The 22,185-nt window shown below is 32.4% G+C and overlaps 1 protein-coding gene across 1 annotated transcript in view; it reads left to right on the forward strand.

The window, feature by feature from the left end:
- Nucleotides 1–18,977, forward strand: part of LOC143074174 (lysine-specific demethylase 2A-like) — a 41,485-nt gene extending 22,508 nt beyond the window's left edge. Inside the window, 9 exon segments of the mRNA XM_076249722.1 lie at nucleotides 151–264; nucleotides 2,215–2,882; nucleotides 3,845–3,928; nucleotides 5,162–5,389; nucleotides 5,853–6,074; nucleotides 9,678–9,800; nucleotides 10,377–10,613; nucleotides 13,094–13,354; nucleotides 16,522–18,977. Of these exon segments, the coding sequence (XP_076105837.1) occupies nucleotides 151–264; nucleotides 2,215–2,882; nucleotides 3,845–3,928; nucleotides 5,162–5,389; nucleotides 5,853–6,074; nucleotides 9,678–9,800; nucleotides 10,377–10,613; nucleotides 13,094–13,354; nucleotides 16,522–17,733 (3,149 nt within the window). The 3' untranslated portion in view covers nucleotides 17,734–18,977.
- Nucleotides 18,978–22,185: the final 3,208 nt, after the last annotated feature.

Below are 22,185 nucleotides of genomic sequence, written 5' to 3' on the forward strand. Positions count from 1 at the left end.
TGAAACATACATTAATGTTTTCCTCCCTCATTTGTCGAAAATTCATATTTTTAGAAATAAAGATATTTTACTGACGTATTGATAATGGTATGAATGAAATAAATATAAAACTTGAGATCAATATAACCTATAATACTTATGTGTTTTTAGGTTGGATTCATGGAGTTTATACACCTGAAGACTCTCTAGTGTTTGGAGGTAATTTTCTTCACAATTACAACATGGAGACCCAGTTAACTGTGTCTGATATTGAGGACAGAACACATATAAGTAATTTCTAGTGGATTTTGTTGGTATAAGTGAATCACGAAATTAAATGTTCATCGAATGACACATTCCCTATAGGCGTGTATGCAAACTTGTGCAAAACCACTTAATTAAATATCCACCAACTTGCAAGTTTTCCACGAAATTGGTCGCACGAAAATAACAGAATCCACAGTATCACATGTTTAATGAAATTGATATCAAAAGTTTGAATCGGCAAGATTTTTTATGAGTTCAATAGTCAGCATTGATCAACTATTGTACGTGATCTTATGTTTGATATATACTTTTAATTAGCATAACAGTAAACATTTCAGATAATCCTGCAATAATTGCTTAAAAGTGAACTCCCTTTTTAATTCCTTATTACTTTATCTGAAATTACAAATGGCCACCATACCTGCAAACTTTTCAAAATGCCCATGGGGGTTTTGCGTGCAAGATGGCTCTCATAGTCATACTTTTTGAAGTCTATAGCCATTGTAAAATTAATTGTTTTGTTTAAATTGTGGACACAATTGCTCTTTTAAAATTTCCATTTTGGAGCCTCCATGGGGGGAAATCCTCCCACCAATAGTGACATTTGGCAGGTATGCACCATCTGAGGTCACATTTGACATTTAAACTCTCTAGGAAATGGCAGGTTTTTTTTCAATAGTAGATAAAGTAAATTGAAAACAAATCGTTTCCTCGAAGGTACTTACCAAACGTTGTTACTTTGACTTTAGCTGGCAAAAAAAATAGAGGCCAATTAGTTTGATTTTCCAAGATCATTTCTAGAATCACTAAACAAAGTGAAACCAAACTTATTTTCAAAGATCTTTTCTAGAATCACTAAACAAAGTGAAACCAAACTTATTTTCAAAGTTCTTTTCTAGAATCACTAAACAAAGTGAAACCAAACTTATTTTCAAAGATCTTTTCTAGAATCACTAAACAAAGTGAAACCAAACTTATTTTCAAAGATCTTTTCTAGAATCACTAAACAAAGTGAAACCAAACTTATTTTCAAAGATCTTCTAGAATCACTAAACACTGTGAAACCAAACTTATTTTCAAAGATCTTTTCTAGAATCACTAAACAAAGTGAAACCAAACTTATTTTCAAAGATCTTTTCTAGAATCACTAAACAAAGTGAAACCAAACTTATTTTCAAAGATCTTTTCTAGAATCACTAAACACTGTGAAACCAAACTTATTTTCAAAGATCTTTTCTAGAATCACTAAACAAAGTGAAACCAAACTTATTTTCAAAGATCTTTTCTAGAATCACTAAACAAAGTGAAACCAAACTTATTTTCAAAGATCTTTTCTAGAATCACTAAACAAAGTGAAACCAAACTTGCTACATATGTTTTATGTTTTGATTTATGTACTGATAAAAAGCTTATTTTAAGGCTATTTTGGCAAAATAAATAAAAGTGATTAATTCAGGCACCTTGCATCCTCTGATTTTGTCATGTTCAGGTCAGGATAATAGATGAAAACAATTATTGTGAATAATGGTTACACACTAAATGGGGGTCTCATTGGGGAGTTCCTATCCCGGATCCCGCTCACTGTTTTGTCAGATTCCCGTATCCCGCTTACACTATGTACGTAAGCAATTCTCATATTTTTGTCATTTCCCGGGTCCCACTAGACCTCATTTCCCGTTTTCACTACACAATAATTTGACTTTCATGAGTCACGCTTACAAAAAATCGGCAATCCTGCGACCCACCTAAATGTGTGGATTGATTTCTTATTATTTAAATATAAGGAAAATAATACCTTCATCATTTTAAATCACAGTCATTTGTATATCCTGATATGATTCAAACGCCAAATATAAGAACACCTGAATTTGTTGTAACAAATCAAATTGATACTTTTATACCATGTACTTAAACAAGTTTGGCAACCATACCTGTGATTCTGATTATGACAGATTTATTTCTATTTACAGGTGCCTCATAAATTTCGATATCCATTTTATGCCGAAATAGCATGGTATGTTTTGACTCAATACTTGTGCTGTCTGACAGGGAAGCAGTGCATTGAACTTCCATCTGAGAATCAGGAGGACGAGAAACCAGATTGTCAAGATGATTCAAGACCCTCTTCACGATGTTCACAAGAAAATGGACAAATGGAATCAAAAAATTCACCTGAAATTGGAACTTCAAATATTTCAAAAAGTATCAAAATAGAACTCACTAGAATAGACCACCAAAGTGTGAAAAAATCTCCTTCTGCTGATGATGAAAAATCGGCAATAAAGTTGAAACAATCACCTCGGAAATCTGCATCTGATAGTTGTAGTTCTGCAGACACTGAAATATACGAGAGACCAGATGATATTGCTGGTCACCTTGGTGATATTGATTTTTCAAATGTATCAAAAGAAATAACTTCCAAAGCAAGCAAATTGAAAATGAATGAGGATTCAAATAGTTCATCAGGATCCATCGAAATCAGACGAACGAAAAGAGAACGTAAGAATGTTCATTTAACGAAGTGGGAGATAAAAGGATTGAAAAAAATGATTGAATGGTTGGAAGACTTACCTCCATCTAAGAAAGGTATCCCTAAAGACCTGATTGATCCTGAGGGTGTACTCAGAGAGGCAAAGGTAAGTTACTAAGAAAACAGAATATCAAGATACAGTGAAACCTACTATAAAGGGGGTCTCATTGTGGGGTTTTGATCCAGGATCCCGCTTACTGTTTTGTCAGATTATCGTATCCCGCTTACACTATGTAAGTAAGCAATTCTCAATTTTTTGTAATTTCCTGTGTCCCTATAGACTTCATTTCCCGTTTTCATGGCACAATAGTTTGACTTTCACATGTCACACTTACAAAAAATCAGCAATTCTGCGTCACACTTCGACCTCATTGAGACCCACTATAAAAGTCACTTCTTTTGCATACAGTCAAACTTGCAGTAAAGGTATTTTCTATAACATGTAGCCCTATTTTGTCATGTCAATTTCTTCTTTTCCCACTGTAGAAAAATGTTTGAATTACAAACCTCAATTCAAAGTTTACATTTGATAATGTCAGTTTTCTCTGTGTCTGAAGATGATCTTTTTATGCAGGTTTACTGAAGTAACATCAATTCCAGAAAATCCATTACCCTGATATTGTTATGGCTAGTTAAAAACTTGACCAAAAGACGACTGATTTGTTTTGTATTTATTTCAATAAGACCAATATAGGATTTAAACTATATTGAATTAAATATAAATAAAATAAAATTAAGTATAACATATAAATTTTCTTTACAAGTGACTTTTTAAGTTATCAGATTGCTGTTTCATTATTTATTGTTCTATATTCATTGTAAAATTCTAATGCATTAAATTAACTGTTGTTCTTTTGATAAAGATTATATTTTCAAAAAGGGAGATAATTTTGCAGGTTTTTCGGAAAAGAAATCGTATTTTTTCAAATAAAGGTAGTTAATGAAAGCTTGTCATCTTGATTATTTTTGACAAAGAGGAGAACAAATTTTGAACATTTTCTTGTTAAACTTAAAAGTTTTTGAAGCTTTTAAACTATCCAAGTTAATTAGTAATGTGTGTTGTTGCAGCAATTGGTTATAGACCATCTTCAGGACAATGCACAGCTTGCAATCACAGGAGAGGCAATTACTTATTGGCCACCATCAAAAAAGGTGAGAGTATATATGATGGAAATTACATAAGATCTTAAGTGGTTAATTAAAAATTCTACTTGAACATTTTTATGCCTCCGCCTTGGCCCTTGTCCGTCTGTATGTCCGTCCATACTTACGTCCCAAAATTGGTTTCTGTTCTCTAACTTGAGTTTGCCTCAACCAATTGCTTTGAAACTTATACACAATACTTATTACCACAATATATAGATCAATTTTGATGTTTTGTGGTGTCACTTTTAATGTTCTTGAGTTGTGCCCCTTTACACATGTTACAAATGAAAAATTGCTTGATTATTAAGGTTCTCTTACTAAAGTTTACCTCAACTAAATGTTTTGAAACGTATACACAATGCTCATTTCAACAAAACTCAGATCAAGAACAAATTTGAATAGCGTCACTTTTACAGTTCTTGAGTTATATTCCTTTAACATTATATGCCAAAGGGGAGGGATCATCTGTCCCATGTATATTCCTCATTTATTTGGCATCAGACAATCATATAGGAATATGGATTTTAAATAAATGTGAAATTTTATAAAATCTTACTTAAATGATTTATATAAAGTTTTACTTCTGATGTTTTTATTAATTTATTGGTAGATAAATTTACACTGTTATGTTAAATAAATAGTTGCAGGGTTCTTGGTCATAAAACTTTACACTTGTGAAAATCTGCAATATTGTATAAGTGATCATTTTGACTATTTATGAAATATTTGCCACTGGACTTTAAGCTAACAACAAGAAATCAGTTATCTGAGTGATTCTAGTCCTTGGTGGTCCTGACTATAACATTTATAATAACAAAATCGTATTTTTATTCAAAAATGACAAAATCTCTAACAGTAAATGCATGCAATAATTTCTGAATTTACCGTAGTTAGTTATTTCTTAAGGAAATATCATTACATTTCTTATCAATTTTCCAGAATTCAAAACTGTTCCCATGTGACTATTCCAGATTCAAAATATTCCTTACTTTATTTGAAAATAGAGATCAGATGACAGTTCACCAATGAAATCAATCAAAAGCACCCCTGAAAGAAAACAAAATATGATTTTATGTAAACAACACTCAAAACTATATTTATTTTACAATACCAAACCGTAAGAAAAAGGGGGTCCTTAGAAGGGTTTCTAACTTTATATGCAACAATTAATATTATTATAATGATGTTTAATTAAAATATAAGATTACAGTATTAATTTATCTGTATTTTCTGCTACAGGTTATCAAACCAAAAAAGCAGTATACTTCTACTGGACAGAAAGCACCCAAGGCTACAAAGGGAAAGTTACAAAAGTCAGAGGTTGTGCGTCGTCGTAGAACAAGATGTAAGAAATGTGAACCATGTACACGGTCAGATTGTGGTGAATGTAATTTCTGTAAAGATATGAAGAAGTTTGGTGGATCAGGCAGAATGAAGCAGTGTTGTAAAAGCAAGCAGTGTCTTTCTGTAAGTATTTATGGGTCACTAGTTAAGGGAGAGGGTGGTTGTAAAAGCAAGCAGTGTCTTTCTGTAAGTATAGCGAAAGCTGATCAAATGTGTTTAAGTTTAGTGGAAACAGTTTAAACGAAACTATAAAGATTTTTACATTTTCTTTAGATAGACAGCAAATGCTTTTAAAAGTGCTGTAACACTTTGATTAAATTGTAAACTGGAAACAATAAATGACAGCATTGATTCATCCAATCAAGTTAAAATGGCCTAAATTTTATGTAGTTCAAATTTTATGATTTCAAGGACCAAATCTGACTGATATTTCATTTTTTAGTATTCTTATTTCGTGATTCCTTTCATTCACAAAATTAACAAAAAGTAAGTCATTACCCAAATTTTCCGCTATATATTAATTTCTCTATTTGCTTTGGTCCTGCTATAAAAAGGCCTCTTCAGCTATTATTTTTACATGTTACAGCCTGTATTACCACACAATGCCACCTGTTTGATTTGTAATAAAGCCGACCAACCAGAACCAAACCAGTTAATGGAGTGCAGTTTGTGTTGGGAGATTATCCATGTTCCTTGTTTACATCAGAAGTACGAGAACTTAAACAGCGAGGGTGTTATTAACGAAGATATCCGACAACAATGGGAATGTCCCAAGTGTTTACATGACACAACAAAGGGACCACTACAGGTAGAGATTTGTGTACTTTTAATGTGTAACCACACAAATATGTACTTAGATATAGGAAGATGTGGTGTGAGTGCCAATGAGACAACTCTCCATACAAATGACAATTTAAAAAGTAAACCATTATAGGTTAAAGTACGGCCTTCAACACGGAGCCTTGGCTCACACCGAACAACAAGCTATAAAGGGCCCCAAAATTACTAGTGTAAAACCATTCAAACGGGAAAACCAACGGTCTAATCTATATAAACAAAACGAGAAACGAGAAACATGTATGTATTACATAAACAAACGACAACTACTGTACATCAGATTCCTTCCACACATACATTCTACCACAATAGAATTGTTTAAATATGTTTACAGGATTCTTAAAGGGATCATTAAATGAAATCGTGTACAGAAAAATCAGTGTTAGATTCTAAGGGAAATGTGTACAACAATGTCAATTGTAATGTCATAAATAGTTGTCGCAGTTAGAAATGGTCACTCTTGTTTATGAAATGGCTTTACAACTTCTATAATACTAGTGATAGGTGAACAGAATTTTATTACTGAAAATATAATAGCCATAGTTTTAAACTAACACCTTGTACAGTGACTAATGAACCAAGAGTGGTAGTGGTTAGTACCCTTAAAATAACAACTTCCGTGGGTGAAAGCATGCATTTTACTCATGCATGTAAATATTAGTAACATGTATAGAAATTCATGGCATTGCAGGTCACATCAGGTCAGCGCCCATATGAACTCATGAATATGAATGTATATGAATATATGAAATAATAGCAGTACATGTATATGAAACCAAAGTGAGAATGATTGAGAAAAAAATGAAGACGAAAAAAATATAAATAAATTATCTGTGACATATATGTTGATCATTTACTAATGTTAAGCAAATGAGTAAGTTTGAATGAAAATTTGCATGGTACCAAAGGGGTTCCAAAGGCTCTGAGAAATCAACTGGACATTTGGTCCGTTAAACCATTCTTGTTAATTGTACCAAACACTTTTTAGCTCACCTGGCCCGAAGGGCCAAGTGAGCTTTTCCAATCACTTTGCGTCCGGCGTCGTTGTTAACTTTTACAAAAATCTTCTCCTCTGAAACTACTGGGCCAAATTTAACCAAACTTGGCCACAATCATCATTGGGGTATCTAGTTTAAAAAATGTGTCCGGTGACCCAGCCAACCAACCAAGATGGCCGCCATGACTAAAAATAGAACATAGGGGTAAAATGCAGTTTTTGGCTTATAACTCAAAAACCAAAGCATTTAAAGCAAATCTGACATGGGGTAATATTATTCATCAGGTAATATTGTTCATCAGGTCAAGATCTATCTGCCCTGAAATTTTCAGATGAATCCGACATTTCGTTGTTGGGTTGCTGCCCCTGAAATGGTAATTTTAAGGAAATTTTGCTGTTTTTGATTATTATCTTGAATATTATTATAGATAGAGATAAACTGTAAACAGCAATAATGTTCAGCAAAGTAAGACCTACAAATAAATCAACATGACCAAAATGGTCAGTTGACCACTTTAGGAGTTATTGCCCTTTATAGTCAATTTTTAACCATTTTTCGTAAATCTTAGTAATCTTTTAGAAAAATCTTCTCCTCTGAAACTACTGGGCCAAATTTAACCAAACTTGGCCATAATCATCATTGGGGTATCTGGTTAAAAAAATGTGTCCGGTAACTCGGCCAACAAACCAAGATGGCCGCCATGGCTAAAAATAGAACATGGGGGTAAAATGCAGTTTTTGGCTTATAACTCAAAAACCAAAGCATTAAGAGCAAATCTGACAGGAAGTAAAATTGTTGATCAGGTCACAATCTATCTGCCATGGAATTTTCAGATGAATCGGATAATCGGTCGTTAGGTTGCTGCCCCTGAATTGGTAATTTTTAGGAAATTTTGCTGTTTTTTTGTTATTATCTTGAATATTATTATAGATAGAGAAACTGTAAACAACAATAATGTACAGCAAAGTAAGAACTAAAAATAAGTCAGTATGACCAAAATAGTCAATGGACCCCCTAAGGAGTTATTGCCCTGAGGGAGGGTTGTTCTCAACCTGACAATAACAAACACAGGTCAAAGTATGGCCTTTTACACAGGGCTTTGATACAGACCAAACAGCAAGCTATAAAGGATCCCAAAATTATTAGCGTACACAATTCGAACTGGAAAACCAACGATCTATTTATATTTCTAAACGGCAAAATACCAATGAACAACATCAACAAACGATATCTGCTGAACGACAGGCCCCTGAATCAATCAGGACAGGTGCATAAACATGCAGCGGCTATAGATAGTTTTGTTTTGCCAGCATACAATATAATTGCAGTTGAAGGCAAATCCTGCAGAAGTTCTTTGTACTTTATTCTAACAACGAACATTTTTTGATAGGGAATATAAGTAAGGGGGAAAGAAACCAATGTTGATATCTTTTTATAATATTTACAAACAAAAAAAAACGGTGCGTGAAATAGACATGATTACATTTCCGGATGCGTGAAGCGGATATAAAAAAAAAAAAAAATCTGTTTTGAAAAAAATAGGTGCGGGCGGGTCCATCGAACAAGGAATCAAATTGGTGGGGTCTAACTGGATCAAACCAATTTTTACTGGACGACCTTCAGAATGACTGGTTCCACATTATCTTTATATACACCTGTCTATCATGGATATTTAAAAATAAGCAGATGTTATATAATTGCCAATGAGAAAACTCTTCACCAGAGACCAAAAAAGTAGAAGTTAACAACAATAGGTCATCGTAGGGCCTTCAACAATGAGCAAACCCAATATTGTATAGTAAGCTATCAAAGACCCTAAAATGACATTTATTACACAATCCAAACAAGAAAATTAACAGTCTAATTTACAGGTTATGTACAAAACAAGAAACAAAAAACAAATATTATATACAGCAACAAATGACAACCACTGAATTAGAGGCTCCTGACTTGGGACAGGCACATACAGAATGTTGCGAGGTTAAACATGTTTGCTGGGACAAAATCCTCCCGCTAACCTGGAACAGTTGTGTAACAGTACAATATCAGAACAAACATAAAAATCACTTGAAAAGGGCCAAACTCATCAGATCAATACAAATCACACCAAAAAAAAAACCACCGAAGTAAAACAAAAAAGGACATTAAGGACAGATCTGAGAGATTTTCATTTGTTGTAGAAATTTGTTAACTTGAGTAATATTAGTGGAAAATACTCTTGTTGACTTTCTACAAAATAAAATACAATGTAATTAAATAAAACGGTACTATAAAAGTACTTTACAAAATCACTGAAAAGATACTTTGAAGTTTAGAACCTCAACCCTGATGGATCAACTGAAACTTTTTCATTACACTTTTCTCAGAAAGACGTCATATTTGGTCATCAGCTCAAAAGTCATGTGTGTGAACTTTTGGGACATGTCCGACATCTATTTGTCTGACACTTTGAATTACAAGTAGGGAAATGCTTAGCACAACAACACATGCAATCTTGTTCACCGGTAAATTTTTATCAACCAATTTTAAAAATTTCAATAGAATACCTAATTTAAATTATGTAATGTCTGTTATAGCTTAGGGTTAAAACTGAAGTAAAAAATGAGGATCCAATAGCAGTACCAGCAGTATCGATACCTGATGTCAAAAATATACCAAAGGAAACTGAAGGAAAACGTGTTACAGTCAAAGAACAGATGGTAAAATAGGACTTAAAATCATATTGATTATTCTGGTTCAATTATTTTGAATCAATGGTGCTGATAGAATGACGATCAGTGTACAATTCTTCTTCTAACTGTCTTGGGTGTATCTAAGAGAATTGTCATTTTAAATTCCTAAATTTTGACATGTAATTTCTCCAAGATAAGCAAAAATTACATTTTGCAGCTAGAAATCAACTTGCTTGTAAATTTTATTACATTTTGAGGTGTGCGTGAAGCTATGAAATGTCCAGTGTTTACCAATCATACGCCCAACATACTTATGACATCAACTAGCTGTACTGTCAAAGAAAACATTTCTCCGAAATATTCATTTACCTGTTACCCCTACAGGTCACCAGGTAAACTTAATTTTTGACAGTAAAACTACAGATTGAGTCTGCGATTCTTCAGGGCTCTCCTTTTCTGGGAAAAAATTTGGTTGATTATAAATGGAATCACTGAAGCATGACCAGAGCTGGTCCCCTCTTTGGCAGTTAGTAGGTCCACTCATAAAAATTTCTGGATCTGCCACTGGTATGTACTTTTAATAGATTTTAAATTTGTTTCCAGCACTCTCCAATATCCTATGCCAGTGAAACAGATTTAGACGAGGTGGCTTTAGAAATGGAATGTTACGATGATGCAGCTGTATCACCGCAAAAAGTAACAACAGACAACCAGGAACCAATCAAAGGGAAGAAAGATGGTCTGAAAAAGAAGTTGACAGCAAAAAGGAAAATAACTGATGGAATCAAAGAGAAAAAGTCATCACCGGCAATGTCTAAACAGAGATCTCCTCTTAAAATGGTAAAAAATTATTTAATTTGTTTTAACAATGGATTAAAATGAAGCAAAATAATTGAAAAAATTAAGGAAGTAGACCTAGGTTAAGGGAAATAACTCTTAAAATCATCCGTATGTTTATGTCAACCATTTTTGTCGAGCCTGCAACTTTTGTTGCAGAAAGCTCGACATAGGGATAGTGATCCGGCGGCGGCGGCTACGGCGGCGGCGGCGGCGGTGTTAGCTAACTTCTTAAAAGCTTTATATTATAGAAGGTGGAAGACCTGGATGCTTCATACTTTGTATATAGATGCCTCATGTTACGAAGTTTCCGTCAGTATCATGTCCAATGTCCTTGACCTCATTTTCATGGTTCAGTGACCACTTGAAAAAAAAGTTCAAATTTTTTGCAATGTTGAATTCTCTCTTATTATAAGTAATAGGATAACTATATTTGATATATGCGTACCTTGCAATGTCCTCATGTCTGTCAGACAGTTTTCACTTGACCTCGACCTCATTTCATGGATCAATGAACAAGGTTAAGTTTTGGTGGTCAAGTCCATATCTCAGATACTATAAGCAATAGAGCTAGTATATTCAGTGTATGGAAGGACTGTAAGGTGTACATGTCCAACTGGCAGGTGTCATCTGACCTTGACCTCATTTTCATGGTTCAGTGGTTATAGTTAAATATTTGTGTTTTGGTCTGTTTTTCTCATACTATATGCAATAGGTCTACTATATTTGTTGTATGGAATGATTGTAAGGTGTACATGTCTAGCGGGCAGATTTCATGTGACCTTGACATCATTTTCATGGTTCAGTGGTCAAAGTTAAATTTTTGTGTTTTGGTCTCTTTTTCTCATACTATATGCAATAGGTCTACTATATTTGTTGTATGGAACGATTGTAAGGTGTACATGTCTTGCGGGCAGATGTCATGTGACCTTGACCTCATTTTCATGGTTCAGTGGTCAAAGTTAAGTTTTTGAGTTTTGGTCTTTTTATCTAATACTATATGCCATAGGTCAGCTATATTTGGTGTATGGAAATATTTTATGATCTTTATGTCAGTCACACAGGTTTTATTTGACCGTGACCTCATTTTCACGGTTCATTGCACAGTCTTAAGTTTTTGTGTTTTGGTCTATTTTTCTTAAACTATAAGTAATAGGTCAACTATATATGTTGTATAGAAGCATTGTTAGCTGTACATGTCTGCCTGGCATGGTTCATCTGACCTTGACCTCATTTTCAAGGTTCATTGGTCTATGTTTAGTTATCTTGGTTAATGTTAAGTTTATGTGACAGTTGTTATAAAGCTTAGCTTTATACTAAGGACTATCAACATAATATCAATGATTAGTATAGAAGGCGAGACATTTCAGCATGTGCACTCTTGTTTAAAATATATTCTAAGCTTATGGTTACATAGATTATTTTCAATCTGTTTCAGGTAAATGCTTAAAATACATTGATGAACTTGACTTTTACAAACGTACTGATGATTTAAAGTACTGTGGATTTATTTATTTTTATGGGTTTAATTTTCATGGACATAGGAAAACTTTTACAGTGACTTGACTTAGTGTTGCTCTCCACCAATTGCAATGCATTCCAAATTTTGACCAAATTTCAATTTGTTTTATTAAATCAAATTGTTCAACTGGTCAGAATATTGAACAAATTGTTCAGACAAATGTGAAAGTGCAAAGTGACATAAAATCAAACATACTTATATTTGTTTAGGGGCCAGCTGAAGGACGCCTCCCGGTGCGAGAATTTCTCGTTGCATTGAAGACCTGTTGGTCACCTTCTGCTGTTGTCTGCTCTATGGTTGGGTTGTTGCCTCTTCGACACATTCCCCATTTCCATTCTCAATTTTATTACAATCTTATAAGATTTTAACTCCAATTTCATGATGTTGTGACAAAATTAGTCTATCAGTTTGTATAGGTATATTATAGTCATTTCCATGCTGAAGGAACTGTTATTATTTTGAATTGCTATAAAAATGTCAATTCTAAGCTTTCATATAGATTTTCTTTCTAAAAGTATTCTATATTCATAAGAATTTGCTCTTTATAGTCAATTTTTGACAATTTTCACCATAAAGTTTTGTAAATTTTTTACAAAATATTTTCCACTGTATTTCTGGGCCAAGTTCATTAAAGATAAAGATAAAGTTCAGTAGAATAAGATCTACAAACACATCACCATCAACAAAGCACAATTTTGTCATGAATTTATTTGTGTCCATTGTTTAATATGCACATAGACCAAGGTGAGCGACACAGCCTCTTGAGAGCCTCTAGTTACAACTTTCTCCAATATAAATCATCGTGAAAATTTAAAGCTAAATCAAGTAAATATGAAAATAACAAAATTAAGTCGCCAAGTATTGGGAAACAAAAGGCTAAATGCAAAATGAAGCAAAATAAGTTGGTTTACAGAAGCTGGAATTGAGCATGCATTCTAACTGTATATTTAATCTATTGTAGAAGAAGTCTATAACAAATGTCAAAGCTTCTCCGTTAAAGAAAACTATCAAACCTGACGATCATGGTGATGTTATTGATAACCCTCTACCAACGTCAGAGGAAGTACAAGGGACACCCAAGGGAGATAACCCAAAAACAAATGGAGTTGCAAAAACACCAGAGTCTGTCAAAACTAGATCGGGACGAACCATAAAAAGGTCCCCGACTCTGAGCGATGAAAACATGACATCAGATCACATGGCTAAGCGACCGAGACGTGAGGTAGTTACACCTCGTAGATTTTTGGACTACTGTTGATATTCATTATTCATGTTCCTAGTTTCTTTCAGGGGATATTCAAAACTTGCCGTGTATCATTGCTCAAATCTGTTGTACTTTTCTCTTTTTTTCTCTATGTATATAATTTTATAAAGGCCAGTATGGGTAAAAGAAAATGACGGTTTAATCTTTGGTACATCTAGCATGTTGAAAAATAAAAGTTGGGAACCAAAAAGTATATTTAACTTCCTTTATATTTTAAACAAGATAAAAATAAGGCATGGATTTCATTTTTGTTCTAAATTGCTAATGTTTGTATTAGATATAGGGCAATATAAGAAAAATATTTATGGCGGTTGAAATAATTTCTGTTCATGTCATCATCATTACTTTTGTGTAATCAGCTGATTTTTATCTTATTTTTTTTTTATTTTGATACTGATTTAGATTACTAATTGTTTTTTTTAAAGTATAATGAATTAATCCAATGATCTCAATTCCCAATATGTTTAATTTATTTTCTATATGTTTTGTTTTGTTCCTGGATTTCATTTTAAATTAAAAAAAAAAAAAAAAAAAATTTTTTTTTTTTTTTGGGGGGGGGGGGGTATTTTTCATAGGAAAGAAGGAAAGGTATTGCAGTGACAAGTTTTATTGAATAAATAAATGACAAAATAAAAAGACAAAATTCATGAAATTTATAAAATTATCAGATAACTAATTATACCTGTTCAGTAAAGTAAGCTTTTTTAAAATTTTTACTCTAAAAAAGTGGATATTGGACAAAATATGAGCACAATATACATAACATAAAATTATATGACCATTCATACATTCTATAATATCATGATACTGTAATATATATATCAAAATTTTTTCAACTTAAAAATGTACCTACTGAGATGAGAGTAAATAATTATAATAAAAAAAAGGATAATAAACTGTACTAAAACTAAAAGAATAATAAAGTTCTGAGGTTTTATAAAAGTAGTATGAAAATTATCCCAATTTATGCTCTTGCGATCCAATATTCCAAATTGACATTACTAGGGTTGTATACAAATCCTTATGTATATATATTAAAGAACATTTTGTTAATGAATATCTGAATGTGCCAATTTTGTTATTACATATCGAAAAAAAGAAGAGAAATTGTGATTATTGTTAATATAATGTAATTAGATAATTTTTAAAGGTAAGTTAATTTTAGTTTCATCATTTCGAAAGGAAGTATGAATGTTTAATCAACCATTACAAATTCTTCATTGGTTGCCTTATTATATATTGTAAAAGTTCACAAATTGTTATAAATTGACTGATTTTGTTTTCCTGTAAAAATTTTCCTGTTTTATTTTTTTCAATGATTAATTTTTAAGAAAAATAAGTGTTATCCCCAATAATGAATACTCAACTTATTCATATTTAAATCTAAAATCAAAATAACACATTTGCTTTTCCTAACATTAAAATTTTGAATTCATTAATGAAATGTGTAAGAGATATCAGTATTTTTTTTTTTTTATCAATGTGAAAAATTCAACAATTTTTGACACACTTTAGTTAATTTTCAAATTTATATTCGATTATAATTTTAAAATTGTTTTTCTTTATTCTAACACCTAGTGATACTAATTTTGCCAAAAAACTAATTTTTAAATTTCTTGAAAAAAATCCTCATATTTTCAACAAACAAACAATTCTGTCAGATCCTTCATATATTTCTGTATGTTGAATATTTTATGACTGAATTAGATAGCAGACAAGGAGTGTTCTGTTCTTTATCATTGCATTATCTGAAGAAGGTGAATCATTCCTTTTTTAATGGGCTTTTGGGGCAATGAAAGGTATTAGAAAATGGCTTTTTTTATTAGGTATCCTGTTTTTATGTTTATATAAATAAATAATATGTTTGTTTTAATGGACTGTGGATTCATTATTGTTCGTGGGATACCAACTTTCGTGAATAAGCCTAAAGTAGGAATTCAGATATTGGACAAAGTACAAATTTCTATAGTCCTCAATCATTACAGACTTTGGAAAAGCCTTGAAATTAAATATCCACTAAATACTCTTTTTCTCAAACTACGACTATTGGTACCCACAAAAATAAATGAATCAACAGTAATCGTCTTAAATTCACACAACGCTACCTCTTCATTTAGTATGATTGTTTATGTAATATTATTGAGGGGAATATATGAGGGACAGTTTACATAAATCACATAGCATATTACTTCATTGGTAATTTTGTAATATAATGCCATACTATCAGGTTTAAGTTATGTATATAAGTTATTAAAATTTTATTCATTTTTTTGTATATTAAATAATATTGGAAGTAAATCAACTCATTTTAAAATACTGTAAATTCAGAAATTGCTGTGTACATTTTTTATTAAGACTGTTGAAGAATGGATAACAATGTGAGATTATATGTAATTATTTCAGGAATGGCTCCATACAAATAATGCAGTCAGAATTTTAAAATGCAAGTTTTTTAATTTTCATGATATCTTCGACTTCCTATCCTAAGTTTCAGGATAATAGAAACATCACAAAATTTCTGAATTTACAGTATTCAATTATTAAATTAATTTGATTTCTTTGAATCGCAAAAAAAAAGAAGAAACAAACAAATTTGTTTTTAAATTGTTACATCATCAAAATGAAAAAGTTCTCTGAAATTTGTTTTTCTTATAATGTATAGGAAGTACTGGATAAAAAGACCAAGCTATTCTTTTTTACCTTTTTGGTATTCAATCACAGCAAAATTTATGGAACAATCACAAATTTCATTTTTGTGAGTAAAAAAATCGAAATTCAATAGAATTTTCCATTGCACTATACTTTTAAGATCATTAATCAGGAAAACAAGATTTCATTTTGATGTTTCTTTTAATTGATTGTTTGATATGTTTTTGAATGAAATAAATTTTATATAGTTCAAACTGAATTTGTGTTGTTCTTCCTCCCAACCTTTGACCTTGAGAACTGAAAATGGTGTAAAAAAAGCAAAAAAAAGTTGATAAATAAAAAATCTTGAATTAACATTTTCCTTCTAGCTGTTTCTTGAACAGAGAAGATCCAACACAAATTCAGACCAGGAACTAGTTTGTGAACTTTGAAATTGGAACATCAGTGTCCTTAACTCCACATCTTTGTACTTATAGGCACTTACATCACCAAGGGGAAGACGTCTTTATGGATTCAAAAAGTTCAGGAGGTCTGCTGGGTCAAAGGTCAGAAAGAAATTGTCAACAGAGGCATTAGATTTAGTTGAAAATGTTATGGACATTGATGTTCCATCTACTTCATACGTCGAACATGGAGCCAATCACACACCTTCAAAGTCAGGTTTCAGAGGTCAAGGTCAAGGCAAAAAGAGAAAAAAACTGATTGAGAGTGCACCAAATAATACTAATGATTTGCAGAAACCAAATAAACTGTTTGCACCTGGAAGAGGGGACATAACTCCAGAAATAATTGCACCACTAAAAATAGAACCTCTGAAAGATATAAAGCGATATGTGATACGCCCCCCACCCCCACCTCCACCAGCAGATTATTTTGTAATGAACAATGGTAAAAATCATCCACTCTGTAGAGAAATATGGATGAAAATATTTGCTCATCTAAATCCAACATCCTTGGTTAAAAGTTTGGGATGCTGTAAGACTTGGAATCGATGGTGCATGCATCATACATTATGGAAAACTATAAATCTCAGTGGAAAATACATTTATCAAGTTCATTTGATTGGTATTGTGAAACGACAGCCGTCAACATTAATTCTTAAATCATCAAAACTTACACACAAACAATTAGCTTGGTTGTTAGCTAGAATTCCTCAGCTGAAAACTCTTTCTTTGTCGTCATGTTCATGGGCCGTTGTTAGTGCATTAGGATTTGCTGTTTGTCCTCTTTTGTATTCTCTTGACATCAGCTGGATTACAATGTCCGACGAACAGTTTCGGGACATAATTCGTCCCCCAGCAGACAGACACCCAGGGATGGTAGATATAAGTCGTCTGCATAAATTAAAACATCTTTCGGTAGCAGGGACAGAAATTTCGAATACATTACTATCAGAAATTCCCAACCATTTAATATCACTAGAAAAATTAGACATCAGCTACTGTCCAAGGATGACTGACGATGGTATCCGACAGTTACTGTTGCCAGGCAACTCTGTGACTCAGTCTTTGATTGCTTTGGATATAAGTGGATGCACAAAGATCACAGATCGTGCAGGAGATTCATTCCAACATTGTACACAATTACAAACAGTTAAGATGGCTTCCTCTCCGCATATCTCTGCTAAGATACGGAAGAAATGTCCTGTGGTCTCGTTTATCACACAATCCTCATTCCAGATCACATGACTTGTCACATGATATGAGTTGCCTCAGGTAGAAATTGACCTTATGCAAGTCCTCCTGTACGTGTACATGTATAAGATGTTGACCAAGTTTCAAACTTAAAGTAATAGATTAACTTTGGTCTGTGTTGTAGGGTTTTTATGTCACTAAATTTGTAAACAGTTACAAAATTGAAATACTAGTAAGAATTTCTTTCAACCCGAAACAATGTTAAAAAAAATATGTATTGATATTCAATTGATAATCATTTGCATATGTTGATTTCTATCCGAAACAGGTCATATTTTGATTTTGATAGTGCTTAGCAAAATAGGATAGATTAGTACTTAGGTATTGTTGTTTTCGAAATTACTTTCAGAAGTAATTGGAGTCATTAAAGCATTTACAGGCATACTACTATACATACACACATATATATATACAAGAATATCAGCAGAATGTAATCATTTTATTTTAATTGACCACAACTGCTAAGCAAAGAGAGTTGAAGTTTATCAAACAAAGTTTAGAGGATGTGACCTTATGAAATAGAAGGTTAAGTTAATTATATCAGTTAGCCATTACCGGTACCCATATTGGCATTGCCATGAACAATAAGTACAAAGGTTAAAATTAAAGTGGCATCAGAAAAATGAGTAAAGCTAAACTAAATGTTATCACCTTAAATTGTTTAATGCCTATTAGAAGTGTCGCTTTTTTCTGACCATATTGCCTGTTTTCTTTGACTTGACAGCATAATTTACCATATTTAAGTTCCAGCATAAAACCGTGTGTAAGATTTATAAAGGGTAACATTTACCTTATGTATGTAAGCTATCATGCGACAATTTTGTATACTTTTGAAATCATGTTATATATTTTTATGATTACTTTTTGTAGTCTTTTCCAATTTTTTAAGTGTTTCTGTCCACAATTGTGTGCATAGTTTTCTATCCAAAGAGGTTATATAAATACGCAAGTTAAATTAAGCCAATGTAACCTATATTTCATTTCCATATTCCTACCTATGGTTATGCAATCAGTTCATCTTTATGAATAGATTGGTTTCGATTGATATACTCTGAGTTTCATGTTTCAGTTGTTTCCCTTGGTCGCCATTTTAGACGGATTGATGGTTCAATTTCTTGTTTGACTAACTAAAATGCAGCATGCCATACATCGATTGATTGATTGGCGTTTAAAGCCACTTTCAACATTATTGTGCTATTTCGTGGCAGTCACGTTTAAACAAGGAATTATTTAAATTTGGAATAATTTTGAATTCTGGAAAATTGATCAGAAATTTTTGATGAAAACTAACCCAACTAAATAGGGTTAGCCATGTGCGCATGGCTAAGGGGGGTTAGTTAGTTCATACTGAAATGATAGTGAAAGAAAAATTAACCTTAGTCATGCATGCATGGCTAACCCTATTTAGTTGGTTTAGTTTTCAGCAATAATTTCTAATCAATTTTCCAGAATTCAAAATTATTCCAGATTCAAATAATTCCTTGTTTTTAGTTTTTGTAGGTTGAGGAAGCTGAAGAGAACCAGCTATATGCTATACAACCAAGTCTAATAAGAGATCCTTATTATGGGATAAGGATGAATTAAAAGAAAGCAAGGCTATACAAAATTAAAATTTTTCAGAAATTTATTTTTTACTCAAGTCTAGCGGTCTGTATAACAGTTGAATTTGACTAATTTATGCAAAATTCTTTAAAAGAGTTTGTGCACTTAAACCTCCAAAATGGTATTATAAGGGAAGTAACTCTTGCTGAATTTGTATCAATTGAAAGGTATACATACAGTATGAAATTTAAGTCAACAGGACATGTTTTGGGTTTACAATCTTTAATATCAAATTATTTATAGTCATTTCATTTTGATGGAGGCAGGTCTTCCTTATTTTTCATTCCAGTTTAATAGGACATTTTTGATATTCTTGAATATTTTTATAGACATCAAAAATCAAAGGTATTAGTTGTGACTGTATAGTTGATGGTGATGATTTAACTTTTATGGTTTTTTGTTGTACAAATGTATTTTGTAAACATACTTTTTCTACCTCCTTTTCTCAATTCATTACCACAGGTATCAAAAGTCTTATGTCTTGCATGCAAAATCTCCCTGCTATTATGCAAACTGATAAAAATCAGGACTTTTTTTAAACATTGCTGGTCCTGAAATGGCTATTAAGTTTCAAGAATGCAATGTCAGGATCCTGGAAAAACTCTATAATATCTAATGTTTACAAGCATGGTTCTTGTACGTTGTTTTATGTTAATTGTATGAAGTTTTTTGATAGACTATTTGTAGCTTGTTTACTTAGAATTTAGCTTGTTTTGTTATTATATGAAGTACAATTTCCTTCAGTTCCAAAAACTTTTATTCAATAAGAATGACATTGCCTGGAAAACCATTTTTAGAGTTTAAACCAAAGTTTTTTTCAGTTGAAGTAAGAGTAAATGATAGTATCTTCCTGCCATATCTAATTCAATACAATCCTTGAAAATAGGTCTGGAAGAAATCTTAGAAAAATCCTTGGAATTTTTGTAAAAAATTCTGTAATGTGAAAAACCAGATGTGAAAATGTCTTTGAAGTTGAGGACAAATCTGTGACAATTGTCAGATAAAATTTTGTACTGTAAGTATTATGGTTTGCTACTGACCCCCAACCGATCCATAGAAGGTTAGTAAAATCCATAGGGGGTGAGGCTGGAGGCTGAATCCCCTTTTGATTTTATTCACCCTCTATGGTCAGTAGGGGGTCAGTTATTAACTGTATAACAAATTTATGGCACGCTGGAATTTTTCTGCTGTTTATTTGAAAAAATAAACAATGAAACACAACAACATTAATAGATGACGTCATCATTAACAGTAGACATGACGACACGAACCCCCTATGAAATTTACTAACCCCCTATAAAACTCACAAAACGAATGTATTTGCAGGAGTCATATTAAAAAGTTCGTCATTTTGTTTACATTGTAGAATTCTGCTGTTTTGTGACTTTAAATATAGAAGTAGAGATCTTGATATGTATATGTTTACTGGTAGTATTTATAGTTTATTTGTTATTATTGGTCTGTGATAATAAGACGCCTCAATTCACATAAAATAAATTATATAACACAACATTTCATGTTTGATATTACTCAAAGTAAGTTGTAGTTAGTAAAACTGGACTATGGGCTTTGTTTGCGCATTGTTGAAGGCTGCACAGTGACTTGTAGTTGTTAATTTAATTATTTAAGTGTCATTTGGTCTCTTGTGAAGAGATGTCTCATTAGCAATCACACCACATCTTGTTTTTTTAGGCCCAACCTACGATAGTAGAGGGGCTTATGTTTTCTGGTCTGTATGTCCGTTCGTCCATCTGTTTGTGTATTCTTCTGTTCATCCATCTGTCCTGCTTCAGGTTAAAGTATTTAGTCACGGTAGGTTTTGATGAAGTTGAAGTCCAATCAACTTGAAACTTAGAACACATGTTCCCTATGATATCATCTTTCTAATTTAATTGCCAGATTAGAGTTTTTATCCTAATTTCATGGTCCACTTAACATAGAAAATGATAGTGCGAGTAAGGCATCCATGTACTATGGACACATTCATGTTATATCTCTAGATAGAGTGGGTAAAAACTGGCATACTCCGTTTGAGCTAGGAACATTGCACCGATGCAAGCCTCCAAGGACATATCATTCTGTTTGTAACTCCCAGTCTTATTCTAAATGTCAGATATTTTGTTGAAGAAGCAACAAATACTATTTTTAAACTTGTTTGGCTTGACCCAACTAGAGGCTCTGAAGAGCCTGTGTCGCTCACCTTTGTCTATGTGAGTATTAAAAAATGGACACAGATGGATTCATGACAAAATTGTGTTTTGGTGATGGTGATGTGTTTGTAGATCTTACTTTACTAAACATTCTTGCTGCTTACAATTATCTCTATCTATAACAGTACTTTCTGTGGAAAATGTTATTGAAAATCTTCAAATTTAAGAAAATTGTTAAAAATGGACTATAAAGGGCAATAACTCCTAAAATGGTCAACTGACCATTTTGGTCATACTGACTTATTTTTAGTTCGTACTTTGCTGTACATTATTGCTGTTTACAGTTTATCTCTATCTATAATAATATTCAAGATAATAACAAAAAAACAGCAAAATTTCCTTAAAATTACCATTTCAGGGGCAGCAACCCAACAACGAAATGTCCAATTCATCTGAAAAATTCAGGGCAGATAGATCTTGACCTGATAAACAATATTACCCCCATGTCAGATTTGCTCTAAATGTTTTGGTTTTTGAGTTATAAGCCAAAAACTGCATTTTACCCCTATGTTCTATTTTTAGCCATGGTGGCCATCTTGGTTGGTTGGATGGGTCACCGGACACATTTTTTAAACTAAATACCCCAATGATGATTGTGGCCAAGTTTAGTTAAATTTGGCCCAGTAGTTTCAGA

Source organism: Mytilus galloprovincialis, chromosome 5, assembly GCF_965363235.1.
Source record: "Mytilus galloprovincialis chromosome 5, xbMytGall1.hap1.1, whole genome shotgun sequence".
NCBI classification, from domain to species: Eukaryota; Metazoa; Mollusca; class Bivalvia; order Mytilida; family Mytilidae; genus Mytilus; species Mytilus galloprovincialis.